General features: G+C 40.5%; 1 protein-coding gene across 3 annotated transcripts; it reads right to left on the minus strand.

Moving 5' to 3' along the window:
• Positions 1-1,453: 1,453 nt before the first annotated feature.
• TXLNG (taxilin gamma) lies at positions 1,454-22,202 on the minus strand. Of its 3 annotated transcripts, none has more exons than XM_033147346.1 (10): positions 22,039-22,202; positions 16,917-17,061; positions 15,606-15,697; positions 13,412-13,582; positions 10,740-10,934; positions 8,929-9,048; positions 7,408-7,482; positions 5,590-5,682; positions 4,589-4,684; positions 1,454-3,780 (listed from the first exon to the last, which is right to left on the minus strand). In XM_033147346.1, the coding sequence occupies exons 1-10, from the start codon at positions 22,183-22,185 to the stop codon at positions 3,454-3,456; spliced, it is 1,461 nt and encodes a 486-aa protein (XP_033003237.1). In that variant the 5' UTR covers positions 22,186-22,202; the 3' UTR covers positions 1,454-3,453. The 3 variants fall into 3 exon arrangements, with proteins under 3 accessions (XP_033003237.1, XP_033003235.1, XP_033003236.1); XM_033147344.1 differs by having other exon boundaries at positions 16,746-17,061; XM_033147345.1 differs by lacking the exon at positions 22,039-22,202 and adding an exon at positions 17,456-17,553 and having other exon boundaries at positions 16,746-17,061.
• Positions 22,203-22,286: the final 84 nt, after the last annotated feature.

The following is a 22,286-nucleotide window of genomic DNA, read 5'->3' on the forward strand; positions in this document are numbered from 1 at the left end:
CTCAGTTTTGTTTAAGACACTTATCCACAATAGATGCTCGTTAAGACTCTTTTTGCCACTAGATGGTGCTGGTAAACTCTTTTGATGCACTACTGAGGGAAATTGAATAGAGTTTTCCATGCCATTAATGAAGGAATGTTTAAGACAGCTATGGTGTTTTCACATTTAGATACACTGATAGAAGGGCTTTGGTTTCTATTCTGAATCCTTAGGATAGCTATGGAAGTGCAAAACTGCATGTTTACAGTTCATTTAGTAACACGTACAGTGAACACCACACATCTATGGAAAAGACCTACAGCCAGAAAAGCGAAATTTAGTTGAGAACTCTAAAAAAAAAATAAGACACATAGCCTAGTATATTAAGCACACATATTTACTTAATTTATACATAACTGAGTAGATAAAATTTCAGATTCACATTAGTGAAAAATCTCTACAAAATGTTCTTGAAAAGCAAAAACAAGACTGGCTATTTATTCAGCATTTCTTTTTCATGAAAGCAGGTATGGGTTGTAAAAATAAAGCAGAGTGTTCAGCACAAACTAAATATCTGCATCACTTTTCACAGTTATTTCCATCTACAGTCTGAAGAGGTAGATTTTCTGCAACACCTGAGAACTGAACGGTAACATAACCAGGTGTAATAAAGAGAGGACAATGGATTGGAAAGATACAGCCCCCAAGCATATATGTAAATACACTTAAGAATTACAAATGAAAAAGCGTGTTGGCTTTGAGGGTCCTGTGTGAGAATAGTTTAAGATTCAAGGGCTTAATCGGCAGATAACTGCATTTGAACCACCGGTTATGCAATAGGAAAAACAGTGTACTCCCCCCCCTACACTGTACGCATCATTGCAAAAGGTATAAAGAGATGGACGGTACAAGCAACAGCCTTAAACTTAGCACATGATTACTGGAATTCACATATTAAAGCAGCTGTCTGTGGTAAGCATGGGTTGTACAGGTGAAGTACACTGGAAAAAGAGCTGGAGAACAGCAGTGCAATTCCAGATCAGACAAGGACTGAGCTTATCCCATACTGGCCCTCTCACTGGTCAATGTATGGAATGTCTTAAGATTTCAGGAAACAAAATTTAGTTCTACACTTAGAAAAGACAGGAAACAGAAAGAATAGTCAATTCAATTCAATTCCTTTTAAGTATTAGTGGCCACAATACTTAGGGTGTTTTTAGCTATAACGTGGAAGCAATTTTTAATGCACCGGGACCCAAAGTCTACTCTTCTCTAAAGAGAGCAAACATTACACCAATTCTGGCTACAGGCAAGGCAACCACAGACATTGGGTTGGTGGGGTGGGATGGTTCAAATACATTGCAGTTCTGCCCTTCAAAATTGCATTCAGTTTCAAATTAATTACTACCGGTATGACGTCTTTGCTTCCACATATATGCTTTAAAGTATTGGACAAGGGTTTTTGTCTGTTTTGTTTAAAGGAAACACCAGAAAATTTCTCTCCAGAATCAATTACCATCAAATGGTTATGACTGACAAAGCTCATTCTACCCTTCCTCACTGTAAACCTCCCACCAGCTTTGCTTTCTTTTACTGTACTTGAAATGCATACCAAAAAAAGAAAAGAAAAAACTGCAAATGCACCTTAAAAGGAATATTAACTGGCCAGTTTCCAAAATAGGTCATTGCAGATGCCAATTTGATTTTGCTCAATGGTATTAGGTAACATTCAGTAGGTGTGATCCAACCTTTATTTCCTTTCAAGACATCTATTTCCATTCTGTACATTTCATCAGGAAAAGGGTAGCACATAGCAACATAGCCTGAACATTCAAGTAATCTGCAACTCAAGAGAGAATGGGTAGGCAAGGAGAGAACCTGCCAACAGTTATGTGCTTGAGTCAGAAATCCCTTAAAAATGAAAACCAAATTAAATACCAGAAATAGGAGTATTTGTATTTTTGAAAACAACCAGCAACTAGAAAGCTACTAACTGCAAGGCAGAGTTAAACAGCAGCTTCTGACCTAATAGCACTCTGCCTAACATTAACAAAGAAAACACTATTGGTCCCTGTCTTTTAAATAAATAAAAGAAACACAAGTCCAAATTATGAGGGTATCTGGGCTTTTCCAGGTCAATCTACATTCACAACACTAACCACAAACGCAACAGAAATAAAGTGGAGCCTCGCTTGCTGTATATTAGTGAACATAAACTGATGTGCCAAATCTACCAGGTAACCTATAGATACCAGAAGGCACTTTTGCTTACAGGTGTGTTTTATCTAGTCATATGTTTTTATTTTACAAAAACAATAGTTGAGAAAATAGATCAGAGTATTCCCCCTCCATCACTATAGATAGATGACAAACTGTATTATCTATTCTCTGACCTATCCTTGCTAAATAGGCAAGTACGTTTTCATGGGAACATGTTTCCAGTCAAATATGTGCATTATGGTCTGCTGTACTGTCTACTAAAGGGACCAACAGATGGAGTGTTATTGATCATTACATCCATTTTCAGTGATGAACACCTTTGTAGCTGTTCATTACTTCACGCTAATTAGGCACCAAACCTAGTGAAGAAATAATGGCAGAAAAAAGTACTTTTGCCTAGTACCCACAAACCAAAAACCTATTGCATTTTGTTTTATCAGACAAGCCACAACTACACACATGCATTTGTAGGCAGTAGATTTTAACTATTAAGGTTTTATCTCCAGGATGATGCAAAAGTGCTCAAAATACACCTTAGTTTTGGTCAGTGGTTAATTGGACAAACTTTTGAGTGCTTGTTTTCTTCCCTTGTTTCTTCACTTTAACAGGTCAGGCAACAGTCACTCCATCAATGAATTGACTGTGCAGGACAATCCTGAGAAATATGTGAGTTGTACACCCTGTTTTCCAGTTGCAAAATTATATAGATTTCAAAGCTGTAGGCAAGACTGCAGCTACACTAAACCCTGTAAGAGTTTTTAGTTTTGTTCATACATATATGAATCCAGTAATGAGCTTCCACTGGCCATCACATCTCCAATTATAGTTCACTGTAGTATTTGGTCATTACAATTAAATACTAAGCCTTAATTCACTTAATAGAAGCAACAATTCCCTCCCCCCACCCCCAAACCGAGTCTGTGACACTTGTTGTTCCCCTGACATGATGTTAAATTTGTACACGAGTCTTAGATGACATGGTGATGTGTGCTATGGGGTCAGAAGGAAGGAATCTGCATGCATCCTTTATGATAGTTTGTTTTAAAAAACGAGGCAGATGTGCAACACAGTTGTGGAAAATTTATAGATAAGCTATTCAATAGCCGCTATGCAGCTTCCTGTACCAGGCAAGTTCTGTTCTAAGAAAATACAGATATGGTAGAAAAAGTAAGAAAATTTTCACCACAAAACTAATAGTTACCACCACCAGTTAGTTATACACAAAATATATCTCTCAATACAGTGTTTACACTTTTAGTCAACAAAATCTGCAGTAGGAATGGAATCCAGGCAAACAGTTTTTTCAGAGCCCTCATTTGCCACTGATGATTCGGGATCTGGCTGAATTCCTTCTTGCGCTCCATTGGTAGAACTCCCCAGTTCCTCATGCGAATTGAGTGTGCATGACTGCAACACATGCACAGCTAGATCAACATCTGTTTCTCTTAAAGAAACCTGTTCCTTAAGAACTTCCACCTTCTCATTCAGCTCATTCCTTTCTGTTTGAAGAGCCCTGCACAGCTTTTCCAAACGCTCCAGTTTTATTTGGAAGCCTTTGTATTCTTTGTCCTTCACTGTTTTCTGCAGAAAACAAGCAAGAGATTGCATATGATGACATTTGTGTGACCTGTTTCTGATTCTTCTTCTTCTTGTTGCTGCGGTTGCTGTAATATTATCTGCTCTTTTTATTTTAGGATTGCATGTTTGGTGGGTTTTCATTTATATATTGTTGTACCCTCCATTACAATGAAGATCATGCTAGAAATACTTGAAATGTTCAGAAACATTATTATAAATTATATGTTCAGAAGCATTAAGCAGGGCCCCCCTTGTTTACCAGAAGATATTAATAAAAGTGATTTGTATAAAAATAACTGGTAACTATTTCACGAGAGAAAAAGAAAGACAACAGGCAGTACAGAACAAAGAGCTTCTGCTAGTGCAAGGACTTTTGGCTGTGCATCAGAACTTCCCCTCCCTCTGTGAATCCCCTAAATCTGTTCTGGGGTCCCACCAACCCTCTGGTGCAGATTTGGGAAGGGTGCAGGGGTACATAGAGAAGGCAAGTTCCACTGCACTAGTGAAATCACTTAGCAGCATACACTCCCCAATGTATTTAGAATATGATTGAAGAGATCTATTCAAAATAATTTTTTTCACCAAGACAGCCAAGTTATTTGTATTGTTCATGACATTAACAAGCTTATCCACAAACATAAAAAATGTAAAGCCTTTCTCAGCCACTTTTGTACAGTCTGCTTTCCAATGATGGGTTGGAGACCTGGTGGTTTTGATTCAACTTCACATTCTACAAAGCTATACAAAAAACAGGCTACCTGCATAATATATAAGGCACATTGAAATTTTAATCATGAAACCTAATACTCACTTCTTCAGCCATTTGCAAGAGAGCTTTGTTGTTGTTTTCCCATTTTGTGCGCCAAACTATTATTTCTTTTTCCAGTTTTTTTATTTTCTTGGTCATCTGAAACGTTAAAGTTATTGATTTCATTTAAGCAATAACATTTCACTACTTAACCTTAACCACGACTAACCTTTTGGTGATCACCAACTCCCATGAGCCTCAGCCAGCTGGTGCCTGAGGCGTAAGATTAGCCAAGCCTACCTTTTAACTCTCAATGCCTCTTTATTCTTAAGTCACTCAATCTCACTGTTTAAAATGAGATGTTAAACTGAAAAAAGACATTACAGTGCTAAGGTGAATTTCCATCAGTAGGAGGATTTTCCCTTGTGCAATGGAATTTTCTCTCCTCTCCTTCCCCAGTGCTCCCTAAATGTTTCATTTAAAGGTTTTTGTTTTTGTTTTAAGTGCACTATAATATCTCCCACAAGAAAAGCATACCAAGATCACTCAGTTATTGGCATTTTAGTAATTAAAATCATTAACAACTTTAACAGTGATGATTTCAATAATTAAGATGTGCACAGGCTAGCTAGGTCTTTCACAGTGCAATTCTATACCTCTTTTCTCAGAAGTTAAGTTTCACTAAGTTCAATGGGACTTATTCCTGGGTGAATGTATACAGGATTCGGCCACTGGGACTGGGAGGGCGGACCGTAGCAAGTGTCTATGGGAGGTGGAACCAACTCATTCTAGTTTTGTGTCTGCCTGCCTCCCTGCTGCATTCCACAAGGTCAAAACCGAGGCTGAGGTGAAGGATTCTGACAGGAAATGCCAACCCTGGAGGCAGGCAGGTGGTTGGGAGCTGGATAGGGGGAGAGTAAGGTTGGTGGGGCACTGTCCCATTCACCCTAATGGACCAGCCTCCACTGAAAAGGCTGCAGCCTTACTACTATCTCCCCACTGTAAATGAATGAATGAATGAATGAATGAGGCAGATCAGAAAATAATACATGTAAATGAAGTACCTTTTCCATCTCTTGCCTGAATGTTGTGAAAAGTTCATTGCTCTTTGCCATTGTTGTCTGGAATTCTTCAAATTTATCCATGTAGAGAGAAAGCTGAAGGAGACAATGCTTAAGTCCTCTATACACGTGCAATATTTGGAGTTACACATAAAATGCAGTAGCCACAAAATGGAAATTCCACTACTTGGTAAACAGTGAAATATGTGATTTCAAAAGACTGAACTTCACTTATGTGACAATTACCTAAGGATGAGGTGGCTTTCAAAGCATAAAAGCATGCTAAAGGAGTTAACAATAATGAGAATAAAGGATTGTTTTGCTGGGTTGTAGTCAACTAAGTCCTACTCATGAGTAGTCCCACTGAAGTGAATTGCTTTGAGCCCATTTCCCCCCGAAGAACTTTTATATAAGCTCTATTCACTCAAGTTTTAAACTCAACCACCACCTATGCACATGCCCTAGGAAAAACCTTGCAAACTAACCATTCGTTCTCCCACTCCTCTCTTAGAATCAACAGATTAAGGATGCAATGCTACACACAGGTACCTGGGAGAAAGTTCCACTGAACTTAATGGTGCTTTTTCCTGAGTAGACGTGTGTAGGATACCTAACCCATATTAAAGTAATACAAATTCTTTTATTTGCATAGTATGCAATAATGATGCAAAACTTGAGGTGGAAGGGAAAGTACTACAGGAATAACAAGTTCATGAGTGGTTGGGCTGTCAAGGGTGAACATATCTCATCAGTCCTCCACCAAACGTGAAATGTAAATCCATTACACACCTTTCAGGACACCACACAAGACATGTTTTTGCCAAAATCACTCTAGAAACTAAATTCCCAATTGAACTGCTTACTTGTGCCACTATTGACCAAGATCTCTTTTACTTTAAGCTGCAGAAAAAGGCATAGAACAAAAAAGCCAAGCCACAGGGTGCACAAAAATGGTTTTAATATTGTTAAGTCATTGCCAGTATTATAGGTTAGTATGCAATTTGTTTCAGCGTTGAGTTTCTCAGGGGTACTTTCCCATGCACTATTAGTAAGCATTGGGAAAAAAGAAGTAAATCCAGCAGCATTTAGATTTAGGCAGGGCACTACCAAACCAAGAACCAAGGCATTAGAACTTTTTGCCACAAGGTAGAACTTTTCCACATGTCATCATGCAGTGGAGGTTCATATTAAAATCTATTCTTGTTAGTGGGATCATCATACACTAGGAAAGTCTGATTTTTGAGACTTACCTAGCATGACATAAGAGGAGCCACTTAAAGTGATAAACCCACTCACAAGAATGGTTTCACAAGTTACCTGCATTATGGCCCAAAAACAGCCACCTTGGGGAAAAATAATAGTCCTGTGAATTTGCCAAAGACCAGCCAAAATGTTCCCAGCGCCATCAGAAGAAATGAGTTAATAAAATGTTTTCTAACAATAACAATAGGCTCAATCTAGTGCAAGGATTTCCCCTTGTGCAACAGAACCAGTCCCTCTCCTTTCATGTGCCCCTCCCCCAAATCTAGTTGGAAAAGTTGGGGGAAACCCCAGTACAGATTTAGGGAGCTAGGTGAGCAGAAAGCTACTCATTATCTCAAGAGTTCACCAATCTTGCAGTATTATGCAAGGGGGGTAGAATTTCCCAACTGTTTTATCTTCCCTTTCCCAGGGGCTTCTTGTGGGTTTCCAACTTGTTTCACTGATTTGCTAGTTTCTGAAAATGTTTTCGAAATTCTAAGAGAACAAATAATTTTCTCAATCAAGTCTGTAACTAAGTCATGAACATCCTCAATGCAGCAAATGTTTAAATTAGTTTACCTGCTGTTTTAATTGAGCTTCTTGCTGTTTCATCTGTTCACACTTGTGTCTAGACTCAGTAGCCTCTTTTAGTAGCTGAAGAGGAAGAAAATTTTATTGTCTTTACATTACCTTTATACCAAAGAAAGCACATTATCTACATTTTGCTAAGCCTTTATTCTTCCTATTTTATGTAAAAGAGGTTTGAAACAAAGTTATTTATTGGCAGAAGACGAAGAAACCTACCTGCCAGCATTCAAATTCAGAGCAATTTTTTTCAAACACAATCAGAACAAATGTATTTGTTTTCTTAAGGTCAATTAAAGTGGTGATACATGAAACTAAAGTGAGACAAATTTACAAATAAGTTCAAAAATATGAACATATTTGGCCGGTCTTATTTGGTTTTGTTTAGCAGTTCCTATTAACACTACTGCAGATTTCCACTCCTGTAGTATATAAGATATAGTATCACTGGTTACTATATCCTAACTACTGGAGATCCTACAACACTACTACAGATTTTTATTTGCAAAGGCAAAGGTTTGGTTTTGGATGAACATCACTGGAAAGATGTTTTGAGTTTAAGTGCACTGAAGAATTTAATGCACCATGGATCACACAATGTGATGATCTGGTGTTCCGCAACATACTTTAATTGTTCACTAAAAATACACAGCTTTTGTTGAGTAACTACAGAATATCTGTTCAAAATATTTTGAATTTATGGAATTATAAATATGTTAATCTAAAGATTTTCTTGTAGCATTTTTAAAAAATACTCTCATAAAACTGCTAGGCATCCCAGCCATCAAGAGTTAAAACATTTGTATTTATTCCTAGCAGAAGAAGAAATAATGTAGAAATGCATTACTAGGCTAAGAGGTTATGAGACCAGCAAGAAACAAAGCTGCATAGATATGAATACCTGAAGGAGCGTCTCCACCCCTATTGTTCAGCCCGTAGAGATCCAGCACAGAGGGCCTTCTGGCAGTTCCCACACTGCAAGAAGTGAAGCTACAGGGAACTAGGCAAAGGCCTTCTCAGTAGTGGTGCCCACCCTGTGGAATGCCCTCCCATCAGATGTTAAGGAGATGAGTAATTATATAACATTTAGGAAACATCTGAAGGCAGCCCTGCATAGGGAAGCTTTTTAAGGTTTAAGGTCTTATTATGTTTTTATATGTGCTGGAGGCTGCCCAGAGTGGCTGGGGCAACCCAGTCAGATGGGTGGGGTACAAATACATGCATACATAATTTTTATTATTTATATATTATACATTTTAGTGCTACAAATTTACTCCATGCCAGTGAACTGTGTAGAAGTTGCCAAACTTCCCATTCTAGAGGACTTATGACCTATACAGATTACTGATAAGTTTGCTAACATACAGTAAGCACAAGACAGAACATTCAAATAGAGCAGTTTACCTTTTGTTCTAGTTATAGTTTCAGGCCTAAAACGCACGACTGTACCAAGTTACTACCAGAGAGAAAATTTAGGCATATCCAAATACTTTTCTTGCAATCAGAAATACTTACAAACTCCCTCTCTCTCTGATGCTTCTCTTCTGCTTCTTTTATAAGCTGAGTTGTCTGCTGAAGCTTGGCATCCACCAGCTGCTGTTGCAGTTCTTTATGCTTGAAGACTTTGTCCATGTGCTAGAAGAAAGCATGAACGTTGGTACCATCAATACCTAGCAAACCTTTTAAAAAGACTCAAAACTGGATTTGGATTTCAGACTATTTTTTTTTTTTACTTCAAACTGTTACCCTCATCTTCATCATGGCTCTTACCTGGTTTAACTAACTGTCCACCACCACATACGGAAAGCCATGCTTAACCTGGAAAACACATGCTAGCAGTCTCGACACCATCAAAAAAACCCTTGAAATTGAAGTGACCACCACCAACGTATGACTGACGAAACACATGCAGGCTGCAATCCTATGCTTAATAATCCTGTTTAACAGAGTAGGCTTACTTCTGAGTAAACATGCACATGATTACACCATTAAGCAATAGGTGCTGCACATACACCCCACAAGCATAAATTCTGATTCTAACACAGAATATCTGCGGCACTTCAAAAACAAGTAAGCAGAAGTGGGCTTGAGGAAATGTTTAATAGCTTGATTTATAGTAGAGGCTTTTTTATTTTATTAAGGAGCAGGATCAAAAATGAGAAGTGCAGCCATTTCATACAGTATTATTTAGCAACATTAACTCTGCAAGACACAATATACAGTGGATTATTCAATACTAAATAGAACAAGCAGTAACTGAAGTTTGGAGAGGGTGGCAAATAATAATAATAATAATAATAATAATAATAATAATAATAATAATAATTTTATTATGCCATTCCGAGTTTCTGATTAGTTAACTGGTGCAATTTAAACCCTATGAAATTTCAATAAGAGTCTTAGGGATCCCTGAAGGAATGCAACAGCATTTTTAAAATGTAAAATGGATAATATCTGTATGTGTTCATTCTTAAGGTAACTCTTGGACTGGTACTTTCTCTCAACCCAATTTACCATGTGTACCACCCCCTTGCTTCCAGGAGGAAGGGCAGGACAAGAGAGGGTTTGATTTAGAGCTGCACCGAGCAGAACATGGGGCAGTACTATGGAAGAAAGCAACATTTGTGAATTCTTCCTTCCCCTGACACCTGCTGATTGGAGGGCAGGGGGTTAATGGACACTCCATCACAAAGTAAGAGATGATATGGCGTGCTGAGGGTGGAGCCAGAGAAAATAATGGCCCTCCTTGTTCCTTCAGCAGAGCCTCCACTGGAGCTCAGCCCTCTCTGTAAATTGAAGGAACTATTCCATTCGCTGAAAGGCAACTCTGAATACAACCCAGAGTGTCTGAAAGAGCCAGAACCTGTGGCCTTCCAGATACTGCTGGACTGCAACTCTCATCAGCCCCAGTCATCATGGCCAATGGACAGGGATTATAGAGTCAAGAGCACAGGTGGAGGACCACAGGTTCCCCACACTGCTATACAGAAACATTGTATAGATCAAACATTTGCTCCTAAGTTGAGGTAAGTAGAATTTGTAGTCCTTTCTGTATTTCTTTATAGCGTGAAAGTACTGCATCTTATGAAGTCAAGCTTTAAATGACATCTCCTTCCTTCTAAGTGTGACCTTTGATTATTAATTACAGTACTTTGTCAAATATATATCCTGCAGTCAGAAGCTACTGCATCACATTCAAACCTAAGAGTAAATATGTTCATGTGAGATAATTTATCATCAAGCTATAATATTCCAAAATGAAATGCTATTGAATATGAGTAACAAAGCAATGTCTAAAACAGCGAAGGACTAATAAATTCACTTACTTCTTCTCGCAGTGTATATTGTTCTACAAGTTTCTTCAACTTCTCCCCCAATTCAATATTTTCCTGACGAAGCTTTGCATTGTGTATGCCATGCTGTTCCAGCTGCGCCTGAATTTCATTTAGTGTGATCTGGAAGTGGGCAGTTGCTTCTTTACGTCTCTCTTCCTCTTCACGGGCTTGTTGCATGTTCTCTTCCTTTTACCAAGAGAGATTAAAGCAACGCGTTTTTACTAATTATTTTGGACAACAATAAAAAAAATCAGGCCAATGTCATCTTAATGCTTTAGTCCCTTGGAATGGATGCTAGCTTCTACTTCTCTGGAACAATTTGCCTACAATACACATGAACATGCACTGTTTTGCTCTCCAACCAGTATACAGAAGTTTCACAGTAGGTTTTGTTGCTGAGGCACAATTATTAAGTTATACCTCTTGAACTGGAGAAGTGGTGGCTATGAGCTTGAATCAGCAAAAGAAAGCAGCTTATAAATAAATTATTTTCCATGTACCAGCAGCTACTAGCACCAGACAGTTACTGTCACTTCATCTGCAAAATAGGTTGGTTTCTACTGAAGGAAGCAAGTCTATATTTTGGGGAAACAAGGAGCTATCAATTGTTTTCCACAGCAGGGCCTTTGCTGTTGTGCTTCCACACCTCTGCCTCATGAGAATCAATAGCCACCACAAGATCTACACCAACACCCAGCATGACGTCCAACTTGCTGTTCTTGCTCCTACCTTAAATAAGCAGACAGGCTCCTGCCTCCATTGAAGTACAAGCGCATAGTATGCAAAATAACTCTTATCTAGAACCAAGCTGGTCAAACTTTGTGACTGATGGGACTAGTAGGACATCCTAATTTTAACTTCTACTTACCTACAAACATCAACAAAAGTGAGTAGTAGCACATTTCCATGAATTAAGAGCTGATCTAACTGAAGAATCAGGTTGTTTTTTCTAAAACAGTTGCATGTCACTACAGCTACTCCCCAAAGTCCTAACAATATCGTGGCTTTAACTTCAGGATGGAATAAGGGAAGGATACAGTTCACACTTGGGAGTGATGCTATCTGCACAGCAGCTAGGAACAGAATAGTATTGCCTTGCCCTCCATCTCCTCCCCCACTTGATCAGAGCACAAGAACTTAAGAAACCTCCTGATACAGAGTCCACTGGCCCATCTAAACCAGTAGCAGTGAGTCCTCTGGCAGAGGGGGATTGAACCTGGGACCTTCTGCATGCAAAGATGTGCTTTACAACTAGTAATGGGCTTTCCCCCATTGTGCAATTTGCTAGGGCACTATGGGATACTGCATCACATAGACTAGACTTTTTAATGCAGCAGGAGGCACCAGCAGATCTCCTTAAATGGGGCTGGGGCTTCTTTGTCACTTACAGAACTAATCTCCTCAAAGGATGCTAGAGAGTGTCAGAGAGAGTCAAAAACTGATTTCCAGAGCTGGGAACAGGGATGGAGGGGTGGGCATAGTAGGGGGGGGGCACCAGGGAGTCTTCCAATTTCTGAAGCAGAACTAAAGGAGAAATACAAATTCATGGATACAGTAAACTAAAGTTGGAGTTTGTATCTACAATTATTGTTCCAAACAAGTATCAAGCAATGCTTTTACAACCATCACAGATGCACCTTTCCCCTATTCTCTATATACTTGTATGGGAAATGCATCCAGAAGGAAAAAATTGTATCAAGGAGTTAGTGAACTGACACTGTTACCCTTCCTGTTCCTTCCCCCTCCCTTCACTCTTGTTAAGTTTTCTGATGGTGTGAGAACAGTTTTTAATGTCCTGAGAACGTTGGGAGGAGGTGAAGGCCGCCCCTACTCCCCCAGTTTCCTTCATCAGTTGTGGAGGATAATGCTAGGTACCTTCTTTGATGTTAGACATTGTTTTGAGAAAGTGAGGCATTGGGAAGGGGTGGCTAATGGATGATCTGCACGTAACCAGTCTTGGAAGCCACACAGGCTATCTATAAAATTAGACAGTTTGGGCAGAGGTTTTTTTTGAAGCTCGTTCATGGATTGATTGGCCACAGGCCGTTCAAACTGAGGTTACCCGGGGGAGTCGCTTTGTCGCTTCTTAAGGGCTTCCAAGTGGCAGAGTTGAAGTGCTTGCTTGGTACGTATACACAGCTTGCTGTTTTGGAATAAAATCTCTAAATCTTCTTACTCACTTGTGTATTTTGTATTGCTTCTGAATCTCATTTTAAAAGAACCACCTTGCCTTTGGCAAGACAATACCCCAAACCACCATTCTGTATGCTGCTTAATCATCTCAAGTGCTCTTACTAATACATCCTTGTCGGTACCTACAATAATTCATTGCATCCAATATGGGTTTAGAGCTGGACACAAATTGAGAGAAGCCCACCTGCTTTCTAGCCTCTTATCCCTGGGTCCCAGTGTAAAATGTATTAACATCCTTGTTCATTTCCAGGGGATAACCAGCGGTCAACTCCTAGACTAGAGGATCAAGCATCTTTGCTAGAACATAGCATCAAGGAATAAACTAAACTGGTGCTCAATGTTTCCATCCATTCCCAATTGTTTTCCATTTTGCTATACTATTGTTTAGATATATCCCAGGCAGCCACCCTATTTTTAGAAAATCATATTGCTCTCAGAATCTGCTTCATGTGCTATCTTATCAAACTGACCTTTAAAGTTTTATTATGGCGTTGAAGCTCACGACAGAGAGATTCCAGTTTGCTGCGTGCTAGAATGGCCTTGCTGTGCTCACTCTGCAAGTGGACCTTCTCCTTCACAACCTGTGCTTGTTTCTTCTGCAACATCTTCATTTGCCTTTGAACATTTCGGCTCTCCTCCAACTAAATGAGAAAAAGAAGAGATTAAACAAAACCCAACCTATTCTTTGCCATTTTCCTTTAGAACGGAAGTGGTTTATTGTAGCTACACTCTCCAACAGATTGCATTTGTTTTTAATTCACAGACTGCTATCAAATACAGATACAGGTAGGTAGCCGTGTTGGTCTGCCATAGTCAAAACAAAATAAAAAATAAAAAAATTCCTTCCAGTAGCACCTTAGAGACCAACTAAGTTTGTTCTTGGTATGAGCTTTCGTGTGCATGCACACTTCTTCAGATACACTGAAACAGAAGTCACCAGACCCTTATATATACCCTTCTGAGTAATACTCCTCCCCACTCTCTCACTATATATAAGGGTCTGGTGAATTCTGTTTTAGTGTATCTGAAGAAGTGTGCATGCACATGAAAGCTCATACCAAGAACAAACTTAGTTGGTCTCTAAGGAGCTACTGGAAGGAATTTTTTTATTTTTTATTTATCAAATACAGAATATGCCATAAGCCAACAGAACCAGAACCTCACAATCACAACTTGTTGCAGAATAATAAAATTGTAGAAATTGAAGGGAGTCTGAGGATCATGTAGTCCAACTTCCTGCAATGCAGGAATATGCAACTGTCCCATATGGGGATCAAACCTGCAACCTTGGAGTTATCAGCACCACATACTAACAAACTGAGCTATCCACTTGGATTATCTGTTTCATTTCATTATAAATGAGCATAATAAATTCAGGTAAGACTGAGGACTGCGGGGGTCTCTTATCCAGAGTGGAGAGACCTATTTTAAAGAAGAGGGTCAACACCTCCCAGTTATTTTAGTTTGCAATCTTTGCTACCCTTGTAGTATAACTGGAAGCTTGGACTGTGGTGATGGCCAGGTGTCCTTACCCCCATCAACTCAGCCACCACAATGCATACACCTATAACCATTATGCCTGTTTACTTCTGAACTAGCTTCAGAACAAGATTCAGAGTGCTAGTTTCTTTCAGAATCTTGTGACTTTGGAATCCACAATCCTTTCTTCTTTCCACATTGTCCTACCATGAATTAAGGCAAGTTTCTCAGCAAATCTTTTACAATGTTTTGTCTGACAAGACAGTAAGTGCACATAGACAACCTATTCTATGTTGACCTCCATCTAGAGAATCTCCTACTCAAGATTTGTTACATTCTAAACATTTTATGAATTGAATACACAGCAGATCTGCGGTGTGTGCAGAGGGAAGGAGAAGACCTGTTGCATAAGCAGAAGTCCAGTCTGCTGTCACGCGGACATTTTGGATACAACCCAGGAACTAGGGGCATGATTCCACATAAACAGAAATTGCATACACTCTTTTCTCTAAGAATTTGTGTGTATGGGAATTATCCATTGTGCATGAGAGAAGGAACAGGCAATCTTGCAGTCAACAATACATCTGAATGATAGCTGATGTCTTGACAACTAGCCAAAACACATGTAAATACCATTTCCTCTGCATTTATACATATTCCAATTACAGCTTGGGTGTGGAACTTATGACTGTCCAGTTGCTGCTGCACTATATTGCTTCTGACTTGTGCTGATTGGGGCTGATGGGTGTTGGAGTTACAGGTTTCCCACCCCTGAATTAGAGAGTCTTTGAATGAAGCAGCAATAGAGGCAACAGAAAGTATAGTACTGCTTCCTCACCTTTATCAAAACCAAATGTCTTAACATGCAACCATGAGCTTTACATTTAAAATGTTCCCTCACTTTTGAGAGGACAGTGCCAAATAACATACATATACAAAATATTTTTTCCATGATTCTGTTATAATAAGCTTTTACCAAGGTGATATTAAGCAGTATAGAAACGGTGCAAATAACAACGTTAAGACATTTAGTTGTTCTTGACATCTGACATTTCAATCTGTTTCTATTGGTTGTAGCAACATTCAAAGCAATTAAACTCCAGTGCTAAGATACCTATGCATGTTTACAGAGTTAATTTGCAACTACAGAGAAAGCATGTGACTTTGATTGTAGTACATAATTACCAGATCAGCGTATTTCTTGCAGAGTGCAGCCAACTTTTCTTCTGGAGTAGCAAGAGTATTTAAAGCTTGCATCAATAAGAGTACTTCTTTCCCTACAGACCAAGAAGAAAAGTATTTTAGAAGTATTATCAGAACATTTTGTTCTCTGAATAACATATGTTGATAGCAGAACATAGAACATTTATAATTATGCCTAGAAATTGCAAAGTATTAGGCAATTATCAACAAAAAAGCAACAAGAACTTTAGTACAAGGCCAGATTACTGAAAAAGGGCCTAAGAAGTTTGATACAGTAGGAATACTGAACATTTCTTAAGATCTCTACATCGAAGACAAAGTGATGAAACAGAACAAGGTATTCTTCAAAGTACCATAAAAAACATAAGAAGAGTCTTGCTGGATCAGGCAAAAGGCATATCTGGACTAGGATCCTATTCTCACATTGTGAGCCAGAGGCCTATGGGAAGCCCACAAGCAGGACTTGACTAGAACAGTGATCTCCCCAGTTCAGATTCCCAGCATACTGCCTCCAACACTGAAGGTAGAACATAGTCTTATTCTCCAGTTATCAGAATGTCTCATCATTTTCTAAAATTAGCTTCGATAAAGCAAAGGGAAAAAAGCAAAGAGCAAGGTGGTAGAAGAACCTTCTGTTGGGTGTCCTAATCCCCTGATCAGCACTGTGAGAGGGAGTTAGGCTTGAGTGGAAATGTCTCTCTGCCAGGTTCTGCTCATGGGGGGAGATACTCCACTACCACAGAGGCCTCCACTGTGACTACCAAAAGCACAGGCTGTTGAAAAGCTATTGCTGACATGAACTACCATAGGGTTCCAAAACAGGGGTAGATCAGGGACAGTGATGTATCCACCTGATCCTAAGTCAGTCATTTTATTAGAGAAGGGCCTGATCTGATCATGTCTCCTGCACCTGCCTAGAGCTGCCACAACAAAGACATCTTTGGTCCTAACTGGCAGGGCTATGGCAGAGGATCCACTACTTCACACCATCTTAGCCCCTCTTTCGACTGCTAAGTATGTTATCAAGAAATGTAAACAAGTGTTTTATTTTTTCAATGCTGGACAACCTAACTTCAAAAGTCAAGGTGCAATTATTTATCCTGGTTCAGCACTGTCATATACCTAAGGTTTTCTCTTTGCCTTTCTCACTTTCTGGGTCTTGCTGGCCATCAGGTGGGTCAGTACGAGTCTCTTCTCTTCCAGGGGTCTCCTCTCGCAATTCCTGAGGGCAGAATGCTGCTCCCAACACATTCCTGTTTCTGGGAATAAAATCCTCTGCTTCCTCCAACGCACCTGCATTTTCCGCGCCATCGCAATTTGTTTCTGAATGCTGCAACATTGTATTCAGCGTAGTGCACTTGCTGTTCCTCAGCTGCCGGTCCAGGCTGCTCCTTCCAAATTTACAGTTTTGCGGTTCTTCCTCAGTAAGCAGCATATGCTTTGAAGAGAGAGAAAAAAGCTCAGGTAACCCAGGCGGAAAAGACCCCTTTGTATTTCGTCCTGAGATTAACACACGGCATCGACAAAACCCCATATATTATTATTATTATTTACACAAATGACATAGCAGCAGGCTAGGGATGCCAGAGCAAACGCTTCTAGCTAACCGTGCCTCGGTACAATCCACTTCTCCTGAAAAGAACTGAGGATTGTGCGGGGCAGAAAAAGCGCGGCGGGAGATGCTACCAAAGAAGGTCCCTCCCTGACAAGCGAGGACCGGGAAAGGACGGCACCGAGAGACGGGGGGGGGGCGACTACCGGCGCCTTTTGTCCCGATGCGCGGCTGTTGCTCAGCTGAGCGCGTGAGGAGAGCGCGGCGGTAAGCGGTTTACCTGCTCCGCCATCCGCCTCGTCCACCACCACCACCACCTCCGAGGACCCGAGGAACCTGCGAAGCCGGAAGCTCGCTGGCGGAGGGGCTAGAACGGCGCCAAGGGGAGGAGGAGGGATTTCCGCTCCCTGCTGCTTAAATACCCGGCTATTGCCGGAGCTCCGTCGCGTGCGCCCCCGTGGGCGGGGCTTGGGCGCGCACGCGGGAGAATGGACGTCGAAGCGGCATCTGCTGTGCCGGCCGCCGGCCCGAGACGAAGAAAGCGCAGGCCAAGGGTGGGCTGCTTTGGGGACAATGGCGTTCCATCCCCAAATGGGAGGCCAGCCCAGGTTTTTATTTTTTATTTTTTTAAACGTGCACACACACGCTCTCTCAGTGCCAAATGTTCAAACCCGACGACTCAATTACTCTGTAGTTTAAAAACCCTGTAACAAATCAGCAATATGCAGTTTCAGCATTTGAAAGATTCCATCAACACAATCGATGGTATGAATTGCTTTGCGGATAAGGGCAGAGATGCATGGTTAACTGGGGTCCAGATTTAGGAAACAAGCTACAGATTAGATTGGCAAAGTTTATGGAATATTGGCCACAATTTTTATTGAAATAGGATCATGAAGGGAAATTAAGGTAATGAAAATATATGATGCTCTACTTATTAGAAAAGAAAAAGCTATTAATTTAGCCTATTGGAATCTTTGGTAAAGACTGGCCAAAAAAGGGGAATGAAAATAGCGTGGGGGGATGGGATATGATGTTATTTAGAACCTCTCTTTTCCAGACAAACTGTTGCTGCACAGGAAAAAAGGTACAAGGAATCAACATTTTGTGTCAGCAGCAAGATATCTATATGCAAAATACTGCAGACTTCTGAGCATATCATCTTAAACAGAGAAGTGAGGTCATGTGGGAATTGTCATCTATAGTTAAATGACCTAATTAAAGGTCAAAGAAACAAATGGAGTAAGCTTGTTAAAATGTGGTCATTCTTTAATTTTTGTACATTAAAATCAATCTACAGCAAATGCACAATTATTGTTTCAGTGTTAGATTTATCTTGTTTTACCTAACAATAATTTAGTTGGGTAATGAATTATATAGTCATTATTTGTATATTTATCCTGATGTAATAAAATTGTAAAATAATAATAATTAAGGAGTAGATCCAGATTGCTATAATTTAACTCCCATTGATTATAATGTGTTTACTAGAATCTGGATGCAACTAGGGTTTGATTGGTTTTGCTAACCCTCTTTAACTGGGTAATTAAAACTGAGTAATATGCTCCATCAGTATTTGGTTGCTTATTTACCCTCCTTGACCAGGCAGATATACAAGCTATGTGTGATCAGCATATTATGTATTAGCAGCCCATTGTTCTCAAGTGGTACTTGTGTAAAAATTAAAAAGCTGCATTCGCTTAGGTACTCTTTACTATTTTCTCAAGGAGGATTTGTACAGAATGCATGAGCTGAATTGGATGATTTAAAGAACTTCAGAGTAATCATGCCACATACAATTACTTTGAACACAGAAACTAATATTTTGCTTCCAATCCATACTTAAAAGCTATCTAACAAACTATGTATTCAAATATCAAGAATAAAGGGCAAACTGTTAAAAAGGTAGGGTTTGAGCCATCGCTGCTGTTCCATCTGTATAACAAAATTTCCCCCTTCTTTTCTCTGCAGCTGGGGGGGGGTGTCCTCTCTACAGAATATTTTGGGTGTGTGCAAGGAGAGGAAGGGGAAGTCTCACTGCATGATTGGAACTCTGCTTGTTGTAGAGTTAGATACAAAGTCTGTAAGAATTCAGAATTGATAGTTAACAAACCTGAATTTATATATTACACATACAGCCTTCGGCCAAAACATATGCATTGTAACTTGCTCAGCAAGGGGAACTATGGATATGCAGCAATTCAGCTATGGAAAAGTCAGCCCTTCCACTCATCTCATGTTCTCTACAGCAATGTGAATTTTCTGAAATTTTTTGAATACACCTTGGAAAATTCAGTTTGCATCAGAAAAATTCTGATGTCCTATAGAGCGATCTAATTTGCCTTGTTAATTTTACTTGTATTTAATAAGCAAAAGCATTTTAAAACTATAATATATTATTAAATATATTTTCAACCAAGAACTCAGAGCTAGTTGGTAGTTATGTCTATTTTAGATTAGGAGCAAAAGCAAAATTGATACCATACTGGAGTTCGTGGCTGTGCTAAGATGCAAACTATGACTATGCTAAATAATACTGGCTCTACAGGCTAGGGGCCTATGGAAAAATATTTAGGTAGGAGAATGATATGAAGCACGTGATTTAATGGAAAGACTACAGCACCGGCATCAAACTGTTACGAACAGTTGCTTTTCAAAGCATGTTTTAAATACTCCCCTACCCAGCAACTGAGCAAAAAGTATAAGTATACAGGCAACGCCTGATTTGCGCAGAGCTTGTCCTCTGTGTCATCATGCATATCGGTAGATCGCACAAAAGCCCTTCCCGCTCTCTTCTGGGTTTGAAAATAGCACACTTGCTTTGAACACACACAAAATTGTCATCCGTTGTACTTCTAAACTGCAGTGACATGGTCTCTCAAATTATTTATGGTCTGAAGTAATCTATGTTAGATGTTACCAAAATATTCCTATCCATTATGGAAGTTCCTTGTGAATACATTTCACAACAGAATAGCTAGTCCAGAACATACCTGTTGTTGTCTGGTATGAACAAGAAGAATCATCTTTAAAAACTTCACAGAATTCTTATGTGCTTAAGGACACATTAAATTTGCTGTTTTTGACATTTTAAAGCTTTAAGTGTTGCAGCCTGCTGGCATAGGAATCTACTTTTTGAGACCTTGGGATGTCTCTATGTGCCACTACCTTCTGAACTAAGGTGGGTGGCTACAAGAGACAAAGCCTTTCTTTTGAACTTTTCCAACCTTCCTTGAGTTTTAAGCACCAGTTAAAATTTTGCTTTTAATCATTTGGTGAGATTTGAAATGGCTATTGTTACTAAAGCTGAGTCTAGTCAGATTTAATATTAAAAAATTATTCTTCTGCAGCACAATCTACTTAGAAGTCATACTGAATTCAAAGTGGTGAACTCCCCACTAACTAGGGTTAGGACTGCAGTCTTGCTTTATCCAGTTGTTGCTTTTATTATATGTTGTAAGCTTCCTGTTCAGTATGCATGATTAATTCATTTTACATCAGCAGAATACTGGGAGAAGTAAAAGGTGTCATCCCCTTTCCCATACTGTATTTTGCACACCTCACATCTCAGATATGTAGCAAAATATAGTCAAATACCCTTTTTCACATGTTACATTTTACTGGTATTTACCACCCCACATAAGCAAAATTTTCTTCCAATAGTACATAATAGATATCTAAGCAAGTACTGTACTCAAGTCTTTTTTTGTTCAGTGTAACAAGTGTCCCTCTGTCCTTGGACAAACTTGATTTGTAACCAGTCTTCTAACTCTGAAGCTGGAAAAGTGGGTGGAGATACATACAGCAGTTGTATGAGCAAACTGCTAAGATTTGGTTTGGCAAGCAGGGTCAAGCCATCAAGCCCCCATCTGCTCTTTTAGGCTCTGGATCAGGAAAGGTCAGAGGAATGGCTTCCTTGGCTGCTGCACAGAGGACTCCCAAGTGTCCAAGCCAGCATATTTCCACTTGTCTTTCATTAAGGACATGTTGTATGGATGGCTTTCTTGCCCACTACTTGGTGAGGTGCTCAAACCAACACACACAACCCAGCCTGTTTTTCCAACAGGGAAAAAATTCACAGGGGCTTTTAGTGTTGCTTTTGGTCAAAGCTGTTTCAGTGCCTTTGTCCATCCTTACTGCCCTTTCCATACTGACCTATGGCCTTCGCAGTTGCTGCTGGGCACCAGCATGAGAGAGAGAAGCAAAAACGATCTGCATTTTTGGTTTGGCTAAAAGAGGCAGACGGGCAACCAGTGCATACCCACACATAAACTCGCAAGCTTTCCTTCTGAACAGGTGTTCTTTAGCAACGCCTGGGAGAGCCGTATGGTAAACCCATATCGATATGATTTTGTTCTATCCGACTTCCATCCCTATCTATGAAGGAGGGCTGGCTGGAAAATATTAATAACAACTTGCTCACAAAATCCTATTAAGAGACATCTCTTCCTGCTGCTGCAGTCGTTACTACTCTGTGCGGCTACGCGAGAACGGCCTGTCTGCCTGCCTTTGGCGGGGAAGCCATAACGCCCCGGGAGAAAGAGAAACGCAAGAACCGGATTAGCTGAGCTGCCGTTTATCAAGCGGCCTCCCTGGGCAGCCAAGCTTCGGTTCCTGCGCCCCGAAATGTACTTGAAGCCCTCACTTCCCCAAGGGCCTCTGCCCCGAGTCGCTCCACACCGAAGAAGGATAGGCGCGCGCGGCGCTCCTGGGGGCACCGTGCCCCATTTCCTCAGGGAGCCCTGCGAGAAGCCCCTTGCCGTTTCCACTGCGCCACGGGGCAGCAGCAGCAGCAGCAGAGGCCGCGTGGAGAGCAGGCGCCCCCAGTCCGGGCAACGGAGGACGGTAACGGCAGGCTCTTACCTCAGAGCCGCTTCCTGACGCCCGCGCCGCCACCGCCGCCGCCTTCTTTTGACCCTCTCGCTGCTCCTGCGGCTGTGCAGGACTCGGTCCGGTCCCCACAGCGCGGCTGCTGTCGACACACGCTAGCTCAGCTCTGCGCGCCGCCATAGTGTGACATAAGTACCCAAACAAGCCGGCCTACGCCGGAAGCGCCTCCCTTCAGCCAATCACCGGCCACCCTTTTCCGTGTCACGTGACGCAGTAGAAAC

This window comes from Lacerta agilis, chromosome 4 (assembly GCF_009819535.1).
Source record: "Lacerta agilis isolate rLacAgi1 chromosome 4, rLacAgi1.pri, whole genome shotgun sequence".
Lineage (NCBI taxonomy): Eukaryota > Metazoa > Chordata > Lepidosauria > Squamata > Lacertidae > Lacerta > Lacerta agilis.

What these genes read in the sequence shown, in the direction of transcription:
- TXLNG (XM_033147344.1), bottom strand. Translation starts at nt 22,185, where the DNA reads ATGGCGGCGCGCAGAGCTGAGCTAGCGTGTGTCGACAGCAGCCGCGCT. An exon ending in CGTCAGGAAGCGGCTCTGAG is followed by an intron (nt 17,062 to 22,038) that starts GTAAGAGCCTGC and finishes CTCTCTTCAAAG; the next exon opens with CATATGCTGCTTACTGAGGA. An exon ending in AATATACACTGCGAGAAGAA is followed by an intron (nt 9,049 to 10,739) that starts GTAAGTGAATTT and finishes GCTTTCTTCTAG; the next exon opens with CACATGGACAAAGTCTTCAA.